The 20,873-nt window shown below is 42.6% G+C and overlaps 1 protein-coding gene across 2 annotated transcripts; it reads left to right on the top strand.

The window, feature by feature from the left end:
* The first annotated feature begins 80 nt into the window (after positions 1-80).
* arl3b (ADP ribosylation factor like GTPase 3b) lies at positions 81-18,719 on the top strand. Of its 2 annotated transcripts, none has more exons than XM_029698953.1 (6): positions 81-159; positions 10,093-10,236; positions 16,408-16,524; positions 16,652-16,702; positions 16,811-16,996; positions 17,097-18,719. In XM_029698953.1, the coding sequence occupies exons 1-6, from the start codon at positions 157-159 to the stop codon at positions 17,142-17,144; spliced, it is 549 nt and encodes a 182-aa protein (XP_029554813.1). In that variant the 5' UTR covers positions 81-156; the 3' UTR covers positions 17,145-18,719. The 2 variants fall into 2 exon arrangements, with proteins under 2 accessions (XP_029554813.1, XP_029554814.1); XM_029698954.1 differs by lacking the exon at positions 81-159 and adding an exon at positions 9,431-9,613.
* The last annotated feature ends 2,154 nt before the right edge of the window (positions 18,720-20,873 follow it).

Here is a 20,873-nt window from a genome sequence, read left to right on the forward strand (position 1 = left end):
GGAATGTTTTGTTCACAGAGATTTTGATATTAGCGAAAGTGGCTAATTGTAACGATAAATTCATTTGCTTTACGTGTGAGCTTGTGTAAAACGTCATCACGCCCTAGTAACCCCGGCAGCGTCTTGGGAAGATAGATCGCTAGCTAAAGCAACAATATGGTGAGTTAAATTTACTGTGATACGTTGCTGTTAGAATGTAGATCGAACCGAATAAATGCATAATAAACACTACTATTGCATTTTTCCCCCTTCAAATTACTGCCACTGTACCCTTCATAAATTGGTGAAAAATGAAGATGTTGGAAAAGCTGACTGCAGCGCCAGCGGTCTTGTTGCTCTATTGGTTTAGCTAGCATCATTATGAGATGTGCAGCCTAGTAGTATAGCTAACTAGCGAGGTAAACTCAATTGAAACTGTTGATAGCTACATAATTAGTTAGCTAGTTCAGTCGCTTCAGAACACGTTCCATCTTTGAAACCACCGTGTCATCCTGAAGAGAGCGTTATTATTTCGAGAATTAGTTCTCTATTTTCTGGATCCTCTTAGGGCTGGGCGACATGGCCAAAATATCATATCATGCTCATGGTATTTTATGTTTTTGATTAATACAAGTTCTACATTTGCTGTATGAGTAGTGCGTGACCCTAGGGTGGCAATACATATATTCTAAATGATTTCAATGGGTCTTCGTCCATTCGGATTGTTTTATACTGTTCGATTAAACTTCAACCTAAAATAATTTCCTGCATTTCCATCAATTCCTGCATTTCCTGCGCTCATTTGAGATAATTTCCACACTGCCACGATATGGGCAAAAATACTGGGTCTTATTTTTAACCAAACGTTGCAATTGCGATTTAGATCAAAACACTTGGGTGAACTTTTGGAATCATGGAAATGGAATGTTTATTGTAATTCTATATTTAGAATATAAATAATAGTGAGCACTTTGAGTGCAGTGTTGTTTTACATGACAACGAATGAAAATGCCATGGACGAGTAATTGTAACAGGGTAGGAACCAAAGGCATGTAACATGTTTCCTAGGCGACCCTATAATCTTTGGTAGTGATGGGCATTCCGGCTCTTTTCAGTGAGCCGGCTCGTTCGGCTCAGCTCACCAAAAAGAACCGTCTCTTTTGGCTCACAAACGGCTCTTTAAGAAAATATGTTTTGTATTTTTTCAAGTCAAACAGTTTGCGATAATTTGACTATGATTGGTGTTAAAACAATTCAATTATTAAATGAAATCATACTATACCTTAACCACAACGTATTTAAAAATGCATTGGTTTGTTATGAAAAAGAATGCTATTAAACATTTGCATTTAAAGTATAACTTTTTAATGTATCTAAACAAAGTGCATATAAATCTAACCATTCAAAATGAATACAATCGGGACAGCATAATAGAATATTGCACCATATCAAAGAAAAATAAATAACAATTTGCAAAACGGCAGCATCCCACAAATTGAAATAAATCTAAAAAAGGATGCTATTACACGTGTGCATTTAAAGTAGAGGTCGACCGATTATTATTTTTCAACGCCGATACCGATTATTGGAGGCCCAAAAAAAGCTGATACCGATCAATCGGCCAATTTTTTTTATTTGTATTATTTTATTATTATTATTTATATATATGTATATAATAATGACAATTACAACAATACTGAATGAACACTCTTATTTTAACTTAATATAATACATAAATAAAAATCTATTTGGTCTCAAATAAATAATGAAACATGTTCAATTTGGTTTAAATAATGCAAAAACATAGTGTTGGAGTAGAAAGTAAAAGTGCAATATGTGCCATGTAAAAAAAGCTAACGTTTAAGTTCCTTGCTCAGAACATGAGAACATATGAAAGCTGGTGGTTCCTTTTAACATGAGTCTTCAATATTCCCAGTTAAGAAGTTTTAGGTTGTAGTTATTATAGGACTATTTCTCTCTATACCATTTGTATTTCATATACCTTTGACTATTGGATGTTCTTATAGGCACTATAGTATTGCCAGCCTAATCTCGGGAGTTGATAGGCTTGAAGTCATAAACACTGCTGTGCTTCAAGCATTGCGAAGAGCTGCTGGCAAATGCAGGAAAGTGCTGTTTGAATGAATGCTTACGAGTCTGCTGCTGCCTACCACCACTCAGACTGCTCTATCAAATATCAAATCATAGACTTAATTATAAAATAATAAACACACAGGAATACGAGCCTTAGGTCATTAATATGGTCAAATCCGGAAACTATCATTTCAAAAAACAAAATGTTTATTCTTTCAGTGAAATACGGAACCATTAAGTATTTTATCAAACGGGTGGCATCCATAAGTCTAAATATTGCTGTTACATTGCACAACCAATGTTATGTCATAATTATGTAAAATTCTGGCAAATTAATTACGGTCTTTGTTAGGAAGAAATTATCTTCACACAGTTCTCAACAAGCCAGGCGGCCCAAACTGCTGCATATACCCTGACTGCTTCCACAGAATGCAAGAGAAGTGACACAATTTCCCTATTTAATATTGCCTGCTAACATGAATTTCTTTTAACTAAATATTCAGGTTTAAAAAAATATACTTGTGTATTTATTTTAAGAAAGGCATTGCAATGACAGTGCTTTTCTTCGCGAATGCGCTTATTAAATCATCATCCGTTTGGAGAAGTAGGCTGTGATTCGATGATAAATTAACAGGCACCGCGTTGATTATTTGCGACGCAGGACATGCTAGTTAAACTAGTAATATCATCAACCATGTGTAGTTAACTAGTGATTATGTGAAGATTGATTGTTTTTTATAATATAAGTTTAATGCTTGCTAGCAACTTACTTTGGCTCCTTGCTGCACTCGCGTAACAGGTGTTCAGCGTGCCACGCAGTCTCCTCGTGGAGTGCAATGTAATCGGCCATATTTGGCGTCCAAAAATGCCGATTACCGATTGTTATGAAAACTTGAAATCGGCCCTAATTAATCGGCCATGCCGATTAATCAGTCGACCTATGAAGTATAACGTTTTTAATGTATATAAACAAAGTGCATATAAATGTAACAAAGAAAAATAAATAACAATATGCAAAACTGCAGCATCCCTCTTAAAACCTTAAACTGGTCCCTCTTTTCTCTCCTTTATTGCCATATTTTTTTTATTCTACCTTTATTTAACTAGGCAAGTCAGTTAAGAATAAATTCTTATTTTCAATGATGGCCTAGGGGTTAACTGCCTTGTTCAGGGGCAGAACAACAGATTTTTACCTTGTCAGCTTGGGGATTCGATCTTGCAACCTTTTGGTTACTAGTCCAACGCTCTAACCACTAGGCTACCTGCCGCCCGTTATAACCAGCAGCACACAGCAATGCTGACCATAATTTGCTTTCATGAGAGATTTGCATTCAGAAATGCAAGCTGCCTCAGTTTCGAGGGGCTGATGCGGTTTCTTATCTCAGTAATTTGTCCCGTATTCGAGAAGACCCTCTCAGAGGGAACAGATGTGGCCACTATGCTGAGTCTCCCTGTCATGACTTTAGTAAGCCGTGGGTAGACAGAGGCCTTGTTCTTCCACCAGCTCAGAGGATCTGCAAATAGGATCGGACCTCCATTATGGCATCTGCTGAGGGATTCCTTCATGCTGCATCCCCAGTTGTTCTCTCATCAAACAGCATCCAAACAGCATACGTTTGTGGCACTGCTGCTGGTGCTTCTGCTCCATCTGATCCCTCTTCTTCCTGTTGCCCTGGTACCTGAGCCAGCTAACTGCTGGGGCTGTCCCTCCCTGCTGCTGAGGTTATTCTTTGAAGAGCCTCATCAATCGCTCTGGCATCACTGAAGGCTAACTTCTTAAACCTGGGGTCAAGGGCAGCGGTTTCTGATAGCACGTAATTATATTCCATTCTGTGGAACTTTCTGTCCATTGATGAACATAGGGTCTCCATCAGCTCTGTCCCATGTCCTGTGGTTACATTTGCTTCTTTCTGGCGGCTGGCTGTGATTCGCTGCAGACCCTTACACAGGAGTATCATTTTTGAGGCTGTCACATAGCTGAAAAGAGAGAACAGTAACTTATTAGTTTAGGTTCATGTTTTATCTACTGATACTACATTCTGATCTCCTGCTCATATATAATACTGGATTAAATAATGATGTAGTAATAATTGCTTACTGTACCTCTCTCCACTGATCTCCACAGTGACCTGCTCAAAGGGTTCCAGGACTCTGCACACCTCCTCCACCACCTCCCATTCCTCTTGGGTCAGAGCATCAACAGGTGCATTGACAATGGTCAGGGTAGAGATGGTGGCATCCTTTGACTCAAGAAACCGCTTCAACATATAAAATGTTGAATTCCACCTAGTAGTGCAGTCTAGGCCTCAGCTCAGGCATCCCCATCTGGCGTTGTGTAGACTTTAGTTTTTCAGCACCTACTGTGCTCATGTGGAAGTATGCCACAGCTGCTTTCACTTTGTCCACAGTGGGCTTCATCACCTTCAGAGCATCTCTTACAATCAGGTTGATTGTGTGGGCAAGACATGGATGATGGGTCCATTTTAAGTGCATTGTCGCTAACACAACAGACCACTTTTCCATCTACTTGCCATTTTCTGGCCACTCAACAGTTCCTCTGCCAAGTTCTGAGGTGTATCTGTAGCTGAACTCAAAGCAGTCCAGAAGACAGCTAGACATTGAAAAATCTTCAATGAAGTGACATGTAACCGACATGTAAGAAGTAGTTACCCTTGATGTCCAGCAGTCAGTGGTAAGACAAACTGCAGTAGCTTTTTGGACTCTTTCCCACACTGAAGCCTGTGTGCTCTCGTACAGTTGTGGAATAAGTGATTTTGAAAGGGTTTTCCTGCTTGGAATTGTGTACATTGGATTTAGACTATTGCTATAATTTCTAAAACTCAGTCCTCCACGATCGAAAATGTCTGGAAAGCTGTGACAATCATTTTAGCCAATGCAATATCAATTTGGCCTTGTTTTGCTACAGACATAGACTTTGTCATAAACTGGTCCATAGAAGACTGCGTTGCTGTGGGTCGTGGAGTAGGCCTACTTGACTGAGTGGATACATCTCCACGTGTGGAGGTGCTGGCTCCACCACTATCATTAGCAGGCCCGCTAGTTTCTCGAAGCTCCGCTACAGCTAGCTTCATAGTTGGGTGCACAGTTTGCATATGCCGGTGTAGGTTGTGCGTAGAACCGGCTTTATATGAGATTTTGTTTTGGCAAATACTACACTGTGCTCTAACATTGTCTACATTATTAAAATAAATCCAAATGCTACTGTGCTTCCGACTCATTTTCCAGCTGTTGTTTTCACAGCTGTCCTTCCTCTCTCTCCTCGGCTGCTAAGTGTGTGACTGTGAGTTTGCTCGGCCTTCCCTCACGCATCTTTGGTTCATTGGTTGACACTGCGTGTCAGATTGACAGGAACAACAGGTGGGGCTGTTAGTCTGAGTAGACAGTCAGAACGAATGTGTGCACTTGAGCATTTAAGCCTATATTATTTTTTTACATTTTGTTCTTTGAATTAGTTCATTCTATTCATTTAAATCTTTTGATTATTCATATCTTAATTTTTTTATTTTTTATAAATAGATTCGGCTCTTCTGATATGCGAGCCGGCTCCCAACGTTCACCTCCCAACGTTCAGAACGCAATCATGGTTACATTAAGACACTGTTGAGCCGGCCCGAGATATGGTTTGAAAAATGTCCCTCAAAGCAGGGATGGGATATGCCACTGTACTCCAAATTGTACATTTATCCACACTGATAGATCAAGAAGATTGAAATGCTGCTATTTTCTCTGGATAACGGCCCTTTTCAACCTCATGCTAGCTAGCAGTAGCCACCGCAGCCATTTTGAAATGGCACCATCGGCCGATCAGCTACTTTGTTGTTCAACACGACGTGTCATTCCAAAATGTCTGCAGTGGCTACTGCTAGCTAGCATGAGCACGAAAAGGGCAGTTTTCCAGGAAAACTAGCAGTATTTCAATCTTCTCAATGTATCAGTGTGGATAAAGGTAACATTTGCCGTACAGTGGCATATCCCATTAAGGTACGTTTTCCGGCACATACAGTACCAGTAAAAAGTTTGGACACACCTACCCATTCAAAGGTTTTTCTTTATTTTTACTATTTTCTACAGTGTAGAATAATAGTGACGACATCAAAACTATGAAATAACAAATATGGAATCATGTAGTAACCCAAAAACCCGTTTGAGGAAACTAGGTGTATGTCGCTGGTCACTACTTCACAGAAGAGCCGTTTGAACATATATTTTTTTTATCAACATGTTTTTTGGCAGAAATGCCTTCTCGAACATGTGAACTTTCATGTGCCTTAATAACAACCTTGTACGCCATCTGTAAATACGAATAAAATTGTTAAATTACGAGCCTGGTTGGTTTAGGCACAGAAAGTCGGCAACCTTTCCACTAGCCATAATTGGCAGAGATTTATTTTTAAATATATATATATATATATTTTTAAGTAACCTTTATTTAACTAGGAAAGTCAGTTAAGAACAAGTTCTTATTTACAATGACGGCCTAGGAACAGTGGATTAACTGCCTTGTTCAGGGGCAGAAGGACAACTTTTTACCTTGTCAGCTCGGGGATTCGATCTAGCGGTTACCTGCCCAACGCTCTAACCACTAGGCTACCTGCCGCCCCGAGTGGGCTGGACATGCCGAGAGATGATTTGGGATTGGTCTGCCATATAGCACACTTCTGTCTATTTGAGCCTGTCAGTATGTCTAGGTAATCCTTTCTACCGAGGCTTTTTTTTAATGTATCGTGTATTCAAACTGCATAAGTGTTGCTCTCCACCTTCTGGAGGACTGAGTTTTGAAATCAGTGGATTTTGAGTATGATAGCTAAGGAGATTGAGACAACAACACGTGTCTCAGGATTACATATTCAAACTAAGGGCAACCATGGCATCAGAGCGGAGACGCGTCCAACCAGGAATGATGTATACAAGATAGTCTAGCTAGCTACATTTTCAGATATGACACATTTCTAATTTTGACAGAAAGAGCCATTTGCTTGGCTAGCTATAGCCTAAGGTTAACTAGCTAAAATTGAACCTGGTTGGTTAGCTACCTGTAGATTCATGCAGGATAGTAACGTCATGAGCTGTGATTATGGTTAATTGTTTATCTAGCTAGTGAACATTAGCTGGCTGGCTCGCTAGCTAACATTACGTGTATGACCATATTATTCGTATCTCAGAGCTATTTGCTTGACTAGCTATAGCCTAATGTTAGCTATCTAACATTGAACCTGGTTGGTTAGCTAAGTTACCTGCAGATTCATTCAGGGTAGTAACATCATGAGTTGTGATTGGTTCATTGTTTACCTAGCAAGCTAACGTTAGCTGGCTGGCTCGCTAATGTTACGTGTATGACCTAATTATTCGTATCTCAGAGCCATTTGCTTAGCTAGATATAGCCTAATGTTAGCTAGCTAACATTGAACCTGGTTTATTAGCTACCTGCAGAGCTAGCTAGCTACATGTCTTAACAAAATACTCCACTATGCAAGTAATCATTTTGGATGCGTTTGTAAATTCAGTCTGGCCATCTACTCGATTTCAGAGCACTCTCGTCTGTGTGCCAGAGCGTAGAATAACTGATGAATTTACAAACACTCAACACCCATTGAATATGGCCTGTGTCAGTAAACATAGGCAAAAAGCATAACTAAATTGTTGCCAGCAGCACAGTTACAGTCACCAACGCTCTGGATAACATGAAAAAAGCCTTCCTGGTTAAGTGTGCCTTGAATTCTAAATAAATCACCAACAGTGTCACCAAAGCACCATCACACCTCCTCCATGCTTCATGGTGGGGACCACACATGCAGCGATTATCTGTTCACCTACTCTGCTTCTCACAACACGGCGGTTGGAACCAAAAAATCTCAAATTTGGACTTGTCAGACCAAATAACAGATTTCCACCGGTCTAATGTCCATTGCTCGTGTTTCTTGGCCCAAGCAAGTCTCTTCTTTTTATTGGTGTCCTTTAGTAGTGGTTTCTTTTCAGCAATTCAACCATGAAGGCCTGATTCACGCAGTCTCCTCTGAACAGTTGATGTTGAGATGTGCCTGTTACTTGAACTCTGTGAAGCATTTATTTGGGCTGTAATTTCTGAGGCTGGTAACTTTAATTAACTTCTCCTCTGCAGCAGAAGCAACTCGGGGTCTTCCTTTACTGTGGTGGTCCTCATGAGAGTTTCATCATAGCGCTTGATGGTTTTTGCAACTGCACTTGAAGAAAGTTTCAAAGTTCTTGAAATGTTCCTGATTGACTGACCTTCACGTCTTAAAGTAATGATGGCCTTTCGTTTCTCTTTGCTTATTTGAGCAGTTCTTGCCATAATATGGACTTGGTCTTTTACCAAATAGGGCTATCTTCTGTATACCCCCCTACCTTGTCACAAACGCATTAAGAAGGAAAGAAATTCCACAAATGAACTTTTAACAAGACACCTGTTAATTGAAATGCATTCCAGGTGACTACCTCATGAAGCTGGTTGAGAGAATGCCAAGAGTGTGCAAAGCTGTCAAGGCAAAGGGTAGCTACTTTGAAGAATCTCAATTCTAAAATATATTAAGATTTGTTAAAAAAAATATTTTTTAATACATGTTTCCATATGTGTTATTTCATCGTGTTGATGTCTTCACTATTATTCAACGATGTAAAAATAAAGAAAAATCCTGGAATGAATGACAAACTTTTGACTGGTACTATATATTTTGCGCCACCTCCATGGTGTCTTAAAGGAAAGATTCACCCATTTTGAATGTTATTGTTTTTGTGCGTCTCCGAGTGATGTTCTATCGATTCCCCGTATCATTTCAAGTTTGTGTATCTGAGTTATTGGCATTCAAGCAGGCAGAATTCCGGCCGGTTTGACGTGGCACTGTGATCGTGGCTCTCACTACATTTGAAGTTAATAGGAATACTGGAAGTTAATAAGACTTTTAGATCGCGAAAATGATTTCAATACTGGCCGATGTCTTCTCTCGAATGAGCCATTGATCATCTTTTTTTTTTTTTTTTTAACGGAGCGTTTAAAACATTTTTCTTATTTGTCTGCCTGTTTAGTTCAGGGTGCATAGCATGGTGCCGTTGCCAGAGATATTATAGAAGGATATAGGAATCTATTTAATTAAGGAACATAACGCCCCAACCAGCAGACTGTCGACCAATCGCGTTAATGTTGACATGCTGCGTCAAGCGGTTGCTAAACTAATCTTCACGTAATCCCTTCTCAATAAACGTGCCTATTTTATTTGAAAGTACGTAATGTTACGATTCCAAAGCTATAAGATATTACAGATAGCAGGTTAATTATCTCACATCTCGGAAAATATTTGTAATGTTGTGCTTCTTGTTGACAAAATTGTTTTCCCTGTTGGGTTTTTAAGCTACCGCCCAAGACTTCCATTCACTCCTTGTCCCAGAATCGTCCAGAATGCACCGTACGGCCCATTGACGTAGCGTGGGCAACGTTTCCAATTTCCTCAAAAGTATATCTGCCGTTGCGAATGTTAGCGGCACATCTATCTGCAGGTTGAATATGGTGAGATTGTAGACTCCTAAATTGATAGCTGTAAAATAGCTTAAACAAACTGCACTAAGTAGTTGCTTTACATGCTAATATTGTTTTTGGTATTATTGTGTGTAGCTACATTTGCTAGCTAGCCCGCTCATAGAGCGAGCATTGCGTTGTGGAATTTGTAGTCTATTTGAGCTGCAACAGATTTTCACCACGATTTTCCATGTTGCTACCAACCTTATTACAACGCCAAAATGAAACATTTGTTTTCAAAAAAAATATTGTTTTCACATTGTTATTTAACACTGTAAATTAAAGTTATTACTGGTTTTGGGTGGATTTTCCTTTAATGTAACCATGATTGCGTTCTGAACCCTTGTAAACGAGCATAACGGTAGGGTCGGAATCTTCTGGCAAATAGCAGGTATGCTCCTGTTGCTCCTCCATTGGTCATGTCACGACTCAGGATAACCCATAATGGATTGGGTTTTGATATATTGCAGGGTTTGCTGTCAATCCTTCGAAAGCTAAAGAGCACACCTGATCAGGAGGTTCGGATCTTGTTGTTGGGTTTGGACAACGGAGGAAAGACCACGCTACTTAAACAACTGGCCTCTGAGGACATCAGTCACATCACTCCCACACAGGTAATGAGGAACACACCTTTAGGGGAGCCTAGTATTTATATATTTTTTTGCGGTAGAAGTGCAATGCGTAAAGGTAAATACTTGTTGAAGCCAATTAAGATGTTGCCTGTCAGCACTCCAACATATTGAGCAAACGGTGGATGTTTTTTCCCCTTTTAAATTTTTTTTGTTGCTATCACTCGTTACTGTACCCTATGCTATTTAATACTGTAAACTGAACTATCTATCCACAGTGGACTAGGATGAGAATATTCTGTGCCCCCAGTCGAATTGGTATTTATCAAATCAAGTCAAATTTATTGGTCACATACACATATTTAGCAGATGTTATTGAGGGTGTAGTGAAATGCTTGTGTTACAAACAGTAATTGTTGAAGAATATAATAAGAACCACTGGTATGTATGCCACAGAATAAAAACAACCAATATTGCCACATTGTGTACTTATTATTTTCCCAGTGCTAAAACAATCAAATTAAGAGCTAGCTAGCTACAGTGCATCTAACAATTCACAACAATACACACACATCTAAAGTAAAAGAATGGAATAAAAAAATATATAAATATTAGGACGAGCGATGTCGGAGTGCCATTGACTAAAATACAGTAGAATAGAATACAGTATATACATATGAAGTGAGTAAAGCCGTATGTAAACATTAATAAAGTGACCAGTGATTCCATGTCTATGTATATAGGGCAGCAGCCTCTAAGGTGCAGAGTTACGTAACTGGGTGGTAGCCAGTTAGTGATGGCTATTTAACAGACTAATGGCCTTGAAATAGAAGCTGTTTTTCAGTTTCTTGGTCCCAGCTTTGATGCACCTGTACTGACCTCGCCTTCTGGATGGTAGCGGGGTGAACAGGCAGTGGCTCGGGTGGTTGATGTCCTTGATGATCTTTTTGGCCTTCCTGTGACATCGGTTGCTGTAGGTGTCCTGGAGGGCAGGCAGTGTGCCCCCGGTGATGCGTGTGCGTACCGCACCACCCTCTGAAGAGCCCTGCGATTGCGGGTGGTGCAGTTGCCGTACCAGGCGGTTATGCAGTCCGACAGGATGCTCTCAATTGTGCATCTGTAAAAGTTTGTGAGGGTCTTTGGGCCTAAGCTACATTTCTTCGGCCTCCTGAGGTTGAAGAGATGCTGTTGCACCTTCTTCACCACACTGTCTGTGTGGTTGGACCATTTCAGATCGTCGGTGATGTGTACTTGGAGGAAGCTTTTCACCTTCTCCACTGCGGTCGGGTCGATGTGGATACGAGGGTGCTCCATCTGCTGTTTCCTGAAGTCCACGATCAGCTCCTTCGTTTTGTTGACGTTGAGGGAGAAGTTATTTTTCTGGCACCACTCCGCCAGGGCCCTCACCTCCTTCCTGTAGGCTGTCTCATCATTGTTGGTAATCAGGCCTACAAATCAAATTAAAGCTCTTTTTTTGTCACGTGCGCCGAATACAAGTGTATTCAGTGAAATGCTTACTTACAGACCCTAACCAATAGTGCAATTTTTAAGTTAAAACAAGAGGTGTTAGGTGAACAATAGATAATTAAGGAAATACAAAAACAACAGTAAAAAGACAATGAATAATAACAGTAGTGAGGCTATATACAGGCACCGGTTAGTCGGGCTAATTGAGGTAGTATGTACATGTTGGTATGGTTAAAGTGACTAGGCATATATGGTAAACAGAGAGTAGTAGTAGTAGTAGTAGCAGCAGTGTAAAGATGGGTTGGTTGGGGGGGGACGCACACAATGCAGATAGTCCGGGTAGCCAATGTGCGGGGACACCGGTTAGTCGGGCTAATTGAGGTAGTATGTACATGAATGTATAGTTATGGTGACTGTGTATATGTGGTAAACAGAGAGTAGCAGCAAGCTCTCGACCTGCTCCACTACAGCCCCGTCGATGACAATTGGGGTGTGCTTGGTCCTCCTTTTCCTGTAGTCCACAATCATCTCCTCAGTCTTGGTTACGTTGAGGGATAGGTTGTTATTCTAGCACCACCCGGCCAGGTCTCTGACCTCCTACCTATAGGCTGTCTCGTCGTTGTTGGTGATCAGGCCAACCACTGTTGTCATCAGCAAACTTAATGATGATGTTGGAGTCGTGCCTGGCCATGCTGTCGTGGGTGAACAGGGAGTACAGGAGGGGACTGAGCACACACCCCAGAGGGGCTCCAGTGTTGAGGATCAGCGTGGCAGATGTGCACCACCTGGGGGCGGCTCGTCAGGAAGTCCAGGATCCAGTTGCAGAGGGAGCCGTTTAGTCCCAGGATCCCTAGCTTAGTTTAGAGCTTTGAGGGTACTATGGGGTTGACTACAGCTCAGCGTTCAATGAATAGCATTCTCACGTAGGGGTTCCTTTTGTCCAGGTGGGAAAGGGTAGTGTGGAGTGCAATAAAGATTGCATCATCTGTGATCTGTTTGGGCGGTATGCAAGTTGGAGTGGGTCTAGGGTTTCTGGGATAATGGTGTTAATGTGAGCCATTACCAGCCTTTCTAAGCACTTCATGGCTACGGATGTAAGTGCTACGGGTCAGTAGTCATTTAGGCAGGTTGCCTTTAGTGTTCTTGGGCACAGGGACTATGGTGGTCAGCTTGAAACATGTTGGTATTACAGACTCAATCAGGGACATGTTGAAAATGTCAGTGAAGACACCTGCCAGTTGGTCAGCACATGCCCGGAGCACACTTCCTGGTAATCCGTCTGAATGTTGACCTGTTTAAAGGTCTTACTCACGTCAGCTACAGAGAGCGTGATCACAGAGTCGTCCAGAACAGCTGATGCTCTCATGCATGCCTCAGTGTTGCTTGCCTCGAAGCGAGCATAGAAGTGATTTAGCTCGTCTGGTAGGCACATGTGACTGGGCAGCTCGCAGCTGTGCTTCCCTTTTGTAGTCTGTAATAATTTGCAAGCCCTGCCACATAAGACGAGCGTCTGAGCTGGTGAAGTACAATTCAATCTTAGCCCTGTATTGGCGCTTTGCCTGTTTGATGGTTCGTCGGAGGGCATAGCAGGATTTCTTATAAGCTTCCGGGTTAGAGTCTCGCACCTTGAAAGTGGCAGCTCTACCCTTTAGCTCAGTGCGAATGTTGCCTGTAATCCATGGCTTCTGGTTGGGGTATGTACGTACAGTCACTGTGGGGACGACGTCATCGATGCACTTATTGATAAAGCCAGTGACAGATGTGGTGTACTCCTCAATGCAATCGGAAAAATCCCGGAACATAATCCAGTCTGTGATAGCAAAGCAGTCCTGTAGTTTAGCATCTGCTTCATCTGACCACTTTTTTTTATAGACCGAGTCACTGGTGCTTCCAGCTTTAATTTTAGCTTGTAAGCAGGAATCAGGAGGATAGAATTGTCAGATTTACCAAGTGGAGGGAGAGCTTTGTACGCATCTGTGTGGAGTACAGGTGATCTAGAATTTATTTCCCTCTGGTTGCGCATTTAACATGTTGATAGAAATGAGGTAAAATTGATTTAAGTTTCCCTGCATTAAAGTCCCCGGCCACTAGGAGCGCCGCCTCTGGGTGAGCGGTTTCCTGTTTGCTTATTTCCTTATACAGCTGACTGACTACGGTCTTAGTGCCAGCGTCTGTCTGTGGTGGTAAATAAACACCCACAAAAAGTGTAGATGAGAAATCCCTTGGAAAATAGTGTGGTCTATAGTTTATCTCCTTAGATTTCGTGCACCAGCTGTTGTTTACAAATATGTACGCCCCCCCCCCCTCGTCTTACCAGAGTGTTCTGTTCTATCTAGTCGGATCCTGCTAGCTGACTATCCATGTCATCATTCATTCATCCACAATTTCGTGAAACATAAGATGTGACAGTTTTTGTTGCCTCGTTGGTAGGATATTCGTGATCGTACCTCGTATAATTTATTGTCCATTATTGTACGTTGGCGAGTAATATTGACGGCAGCTTTCCCACTCGCCTTCTCTGGATCCTTACGAGGCACCCGCTCTGTGTCCTCTGTACCTGCGTCTCTTTCTCCTGCTAATAACGGGGATGTCGGCCTTGTCGGGTGTTCGCAGTATATCCTGTGCTTCCTGCTTGTTGAAGAAAAAAAACTTTGTCTAATCCGAGGTGAGTGATCGCTGTCCTGATATCCAGAAGCTAATTTTTGCCGTAAGATATGGTGGCAGAAACATTATGTTCAAAATAAGTTACAAATAACGCTGGAAAAAACACATTTGGTTAGAAGCCTGTAAAACTGCTGCCATTTCTTCCGGCGCCAAGTTTGTAGACGACAACTGTTGTGTACAGGAGGGGGCTGAGCGCGCACCCTTGTGGGGCCCCTGTGTTGAGGATCAGCGAAGTGGAGGTGTTGTTTCGTACCTTCACCGCCTGGGGCGGACCGTCAGGAAGTCCAGTGCCCAGTTGCACAGGGTGGGGTTCAGACCCAGGGCCCGAGCTTAATGATGAGCTTGGAGGATACTATGGTGTTGAAGGCTGAGCTATAGTCAGTGAACAGCATTCTTACATAGGTATTCAGGTTGTCCAGATGGGATAGGGCAGTACGATGGCGATTGCATTGTCTGTGGATCTATTTGGACAGTATGCAAATTGAAGTGGGTAGTGTGTCAGGTAAGGTAGAGGTAATATGATCTATGATTAGTCTCTCAAAGCACTTCATGATGACAGAAGTGAGTGCTACGGGGTGATAGTCATTTAGTTCAGTTACCTCCAGCCAGCTGGTCTGCGCATGCTCTGAGGATGCGGCTAGGGATGCCGTCTGGGCCGACAGCCTTGCGAGGGTTAATACGTTTAAATGTCTTAATCATGTCGGCCACAGAGAATGAGAGCCCACAGTCCTTGGAAGCGGGCCGCGTCGGTGGCACTGTGATATCCTCAAAGCGGGTGAAGAATGTGTTTAGCTTGTCCGGGAGCACGACGCCGGTGTCCTCGACGTGGCTGGTTTTCCCTTTGTAATCCGTGATTGTCTGTAGACCCTGCCACTTATGTCTTGTGTCTGAGCCGTTGAATTGCGACTCCACTTTGTCTCTGTACTGACGTTTTTCCTGTTTTGATTGCCTTACAGAGGTAATAACTACAGTATTTGTATTCAACCATATTCCCAGTCATCTTGCCATGGTTAAATGCAGGGGTTCGCACTTTCAGTTTTGCGCGAATGCTGCCATCTGTCCACAGTTTCTGATTTGGGTAGGTTTTAATAGTTACAGTGGAAACAACATCCGCCATACACTTCCTGATGAACTCGGTCGCCGTTTCAGTGTATACGTCAATGTTATTCTCAGAGACTACCAGGAACATATCCCAGTTCGCGTGATCAAAACAATCTTGAAGCCTGGATTCCAATTGGTCAGATCAGCGTTGAATATACCTTAGCACGGGTCCTTCCTGTTTGAGTTTCTGCCTATAGGATGAGGTAAATAAAATTAAGTCATGATCTGTTTTGCCGAGGGCAGGGGAGAGCCTTGTAGGCATCCCGGAAGTTGGAGTAGCAGTGGTCGAGTGTTTTAGCAGCGCGAGTACTACAGTCAAGTTGTTAATAGAACTGCGGTAGCGTTTTCCTCAAATTTGCTTTAAAATCCCCAGCTACAATAAATGCGGCCTCAGGATATATGGTTTCCAGTTTGAACAAAGTCCAGTATAGTTCCTTGAGGGCCGTCGTGGTATCGGCTTGAGGGTGAATATACACGGCTGTGACTATAACCAGAGAATTCTCTTGGGAGGTAATACGGTCAGCATTTGATTGTGAGGTATTCTAGGTCGTGTGAACAAAAGGACTTGAGTTTCTGTACATTATCACAATCGCACCATGAGTAGTTAATTATGAAACATTCACCCCCACCTTTCTTCAACTCAGAGTTCTTTATTCCTGTCTGCGCGGTGTACTGAGAACCCAGCTGGCTGTATGGATGGTGACGGTATATCCGGAGAGAGCCATGATTCCGTTTAAAGAGTATGTTAGTTGTCAATAACTTACAAAGACCGTCAATAACCTACAGAACTTGAGAGAAACTCATCCAGTATTAAGCCATGGAACACCTTGATTGGCCAGTGAGTGGCCAAGCCCTCGTCACACCTACAGCTTGTTTATTCCGCGAAACCCAGCCCTGCTGCCAGCACTTAGTTTTACCATTGCGTTAGGTTTGTTCAAATTGAGCCTTAACACTTCTAAACCCAAGCCCCCCCTCTCTCTCCAGGGATTCAACATAAAGAGTGTTCAGTCTCAGGGTTTTAAGCTGAATGTGTGGGACATCGGGGGACAGAGGAAGATCAGACCCTACTGGAGAAACTACTTTGAGAACACTGACGTGCTGGTGAGTGGCTCAACCATGGCTTCCTTTACGGGGGTATGACTTTTATATTTATATATGTGCATACATACATACACACACCAGTAGTGTGTGATTAATCATTTTGAATGGAGATACTACCGTATTTCAGATTTACGTCATCGACAGTGCAGACAGAAAAAGATTTGAAGAGACGGGACAGGTGAGTTTTCATTCTCTTCAGTGATGTTTCTGGGCTGTGTAATGTGCATATTCTACGTATATTTAAGTTTATATTGGGATCCCAGGCTGATTTGTGTTTGTGTTCTAGGAGCTGGCTGAGCTGTTGGATGAGGAGAAGCTGAGTGGGGTTCCAGTGCTGATCTTTGCCAACAAGCAAGACCTGCTGACGGCTGCCCCAGCTTCTGAGATCGCTGAGGGACTCAACCTGCACACTATCCGGGACCGCGTCTGGCAGATCCAGTCCTGCTCCGCCCTCACTGGAGAGGGGGTACAGGTGAGACACCAGCCCTAACCCATACATCTACAACAGGGGTTGGGGTCAATTCATGTTTTCACTTCAGGAAGTAACATTTATTCTTTCTGTTTCCTTTCAGGACGGAATGAACTGGGTCTGCAAGAGTGTCAATGCTAAGAAGAAGTAGCACAGCTGTCTGCTTTCTCATACACACACACACCCTCTTAGCCTGTGGGAGGACGTGTTGTACCTGTGAATGTACGCACTAAACATGGACTTGAAGAACGTTTTTAACTGCCTTGCTGGTCACTACACATTGTTTACTAAACTACAATTCTCGCTAGAACTACAACTTCCATTGTTGCTCTTCAAAATGGAGTATTTGTATTTGGGGGTACAAAGGGAAGGAAACCCATCCCAGGAGACCCACCAGCCTAACCATATCACCTCCACCCTGTTAAGAAATTCCGCCCCAGGACATTCCAGACCTTTCTACTGTCCTTCACCACAACACCAGCCTCTCTTCTCTCTTCCCTCTCCTAGCCTGGGTACCAGTCCGTTTGTCTTATATTCCACTCCTTCTACTCTGTCATACTGTATGCCAAAGCATCACAGGAGTGGCAAGGAGTGGAATGGTAGCAAAACAGACTGTTACCCAGACTACTTCTCTCCCCCTCTCATTCGATCTCTTTCTCTCTCCTCTCTTGCCACATTTTTCTTATTCGTACAGTTTGCTCAGTTTTTTATTCCTTGCTCCAAGCTCTTTTCTCGCTGCAGTTCTGTTGGAAGTAGGGTATATTTTTGTAATTCTTTATTTATGGTGAAGTAGAGGGTAATTTGCTTACAAATAACAGATACGGTGTGTGGTTTACTAGGATGACAGGGCAACATTGTATACTGTGCTTTACTCCCCTGTGAAAAGGTTACGTGTGTTAATATGTAAAAATAAAAAAACACTATAGGGCAACTCTGAAATGGCACCCTGTTCCCTAAATTGTGAACTAGAGTCGACCACAGCCCATATGAGTAGAGCCCTATCTAGTGAATAGTGTGCCATTTTGGACAAAGCCTAATAAATAAAATGGAAAAGGACTACATTTTGGATGATCAATTGTATATAACTCGCCCCCATATATTTTTTTTATTTTACCTTTATTTAACTAGGCAAGTCAGTTAAGAACAAATTCTTATTTTCAATGATGGCCTAGGAACAGTGGGTTAACTGCCTTGTTCAGGGGCAGAATTACATGTTTTTACCTTGTCAGCTCGGGGATTTGATCTTGCAACCTTTCGGTTACAAGTCTAACGCTCTAACCACTAGGCTACCTGGCTCCCCTATTCATATGTTATGTGCATGCAGTAGAGTATATATTACACCTGTACTATGTAATCTATTGTATTTGCATATGTAATGTGTGTGTTGATCAGTGGAGGCTGGTGGGAGGAGCTATAGGAGGATGGGCTCATTGTAATGGCTGAAATGGAATAATTGGAACGGTATCAAACATGGAAACCACATGTTTGACTCTGTTCCGGTCATTCCATTCCAGCCATTACGATGAGCCTGTCCTCCTATAACTCCTCCCACCAGCCTCCACTGGTGGTGTTAGATTTTAATGGGGATTAAATGACAGTGTATTTCTCAAGTGTTTGATTGTCTTGTGTTTTAGAGGGCATTTACACAAGGCTTTTTCCTTTTGATATTCTTGAATGTGATCTGTCCAAGGATTGAAGGTCCGCGAATAAAATGTGATGAGAAAAATTGCATTTCTTTCTGAGCTGTAGTGGCAGTGTAAAGAGGCCCCGCCAACACACACACAGTTCTGTGTGATGAGCTGTGGAGGACACCACTTTACATGTTCGCTGCCTATACCCTTGTCGTTGCCAGTCCTTGGAGAGACCCCACACCAGAGCCCTTTGCATCTCCGAAACACTAGCTTCACACACACAGGTGGGGTCACAGACCAACCTCGCCTCACACAGGTGGGGTCAGCTGGTTTTGACATTGAAAAGGCCCAGCTGGTTGGGCCCCTGAATGGGGCAGCTTCCTCTCTCTCTGTGTGTGTGTGTGTGTGTGTGTGTGTGGGTGGCAGCCTTCCGCCACTGTCGACTCTTACAGGCCTATGTTAACTACTAGTCAGACCACAGCTGTTCCGTGGTTGGTTCAGGCCTGCTGCACATAGTTGTGAGGGTGTTGCATCTGCTACAGGGGAGAGAACACTGGCCATAAAACACTGACATCCAGCTGTGTGCGTGTGAGAGTGCGATGCATTCTGAGGGCCTGTGGCTGTGGGACTATAAAAGGTCTCTGTGCTCTTACAAAGACCGATTGTGAAACACTCTTTCTCTCTCGATTCCTACTTGGGCCAGGCACTATCTGAATATATATGCTGCTAACTATGTGACTTTGGATCAAAGTGTCTGTTAAACTAGATCTTTATGCTCCGACGTTAAGATCAAAGTGTAGATGTCGTTAAATCTCTGGGCCCAGACCGAGAGGCTACGTCCCAAATGGCACCCTATTTCCTACACAGTGCACTACTTTTGACCAGAGCCCTTTGGGCCCTTGTCAAAAGTGGTGCGCTACATAGGTAATAGGGTGTAATTTGCTGCCCATGTCAGTTAATGTTGATGATGTGGTTGTTACTGACAAGCAGTGCATGGCTGAGCTCTTTAATCACCACTTCATTAAGTCAGGATTCCTATTTGACTCAGCCATGCCTGCTTGCCCGTCCAGCATTTGCTCATCTCCCACCCCTTCTAATGCGACTTTAAAGGGGGAGATCAAACTGTTACAGGCCTATTTCTATTTTGCCCTGTTTATCAAAGTGTTGGGAAATCTTTCTTGATGTCTATAGTATTCTCTCTGGTAGGCAATCTGGTTTCTGCTCAGGTTATACATGTGTCACTGCAACCTTAAAGTTCCTCAATGATGTCACCATTGCCCTTGATTCTAAGCAATGTTGTGCTGCTATTTTTATTGACTTGACCAAAGCTTTTGATACGGTAGACCATTCCATTCTTGTGGGCCGGCTAAGGAGTATTGGTGTCTCTGAGGGGTCTTTGGCCTGGTTTGCTAACTACCTCAAAGAGTGCAGTGTATAAAGCCAGAACATCTGCTGTCTCAGCCACTGCCTGTCACCAAGGGAGTACCCCAAGGCTCGATCCTAGGCCCCCGCTCTTCTCAATTTACATCAACAATGTAGCTCAGGCAGTAGGAAGCTCTCATCCATTTATATGCAGATGATAGTCTTATTCTCAGCTAGCCCCTACCTGGATTTAGTGTTAAACGCCCTACAACAAAGCTTTCTTAGTGTTCAACATGCTTTCTCTACCCTTAACCTTGTTCTGAACACCTCCAAAACAAAGGTCATGTGGTTTGGTAAGAATAATGCCCCTCTCCTGACAGGTGTAATTATTACCTCTGAGGGTTTAGAGCTTGAGGTAGTCACCTCATACAAGTACTTGGGAGTATGGCTAGACGGTACACTGTCCTTCTCCCAGCACATATCAAAGCTGCAGGCTAAAGTTAAATCTAGACTTGGTTTCCTCTATCGTAATCGCTCCTCTTTCACCCCAGCTGCCAAACTAACCCTGATTCAGATGACCATCCTAACCATGCTCGATAACAAAGATGTAATTTATGGTTTGGCAGGTAAGGGTGCTCTCGAGTAGCTAGATGTTCTTTACCATTCGGCCATCAGATTTGCCACCAATGCTCCTTATAGGACACATCACTGCACTCTACAGTCGTGGCCAAAAGTTTTGAGAATGACACAAATATTAATTTTCACAAAGTCTGCTGCCTCAGTTTGTATGATGGCAATTTGCATATACTCCAGAATGTTATGAAGAATGATCAGATGAATTGCAATTAATTGCAAAGTCCCTCTTTGCCATGCAAATTAACTGAATC

The sequence above is a fragment of the Salmo trutta genome, chromosome 18 (assembly GCF_901001165.1).
Source record: "Salmo trutta chromosome 18, fSalTru1.1, whole genome shotgun sequence".
Lineage (NCBI taxonomy): Eukaryota > Metazoa > Chordata > Actinopteri > Salmoniformes > Salmonidae > Salmo > Salmo trutta.

What these genes read in the sequence shown, in the direction of transcription:
- arl3b (XM_029698953.1), top strand. An exon ending in GATTTGAAGAGACGGGACAG is followed by an intron (nt 16,703 to 16,810) that starts GTGAGTTTTCAT and finishes TTTGTGTTCTAG; the next exon opens with GAGCTGGCTGAGCTGTTGGA. An exon ending in TCACTGGAGAGGGGGTACAG is followed by an intron (nt 16,997 to 17,096) that starts GTGAGACACCAG and finishes GTTTCCTTTCAG; the next exon opens with GACGGAATGAACTGGGTCTG.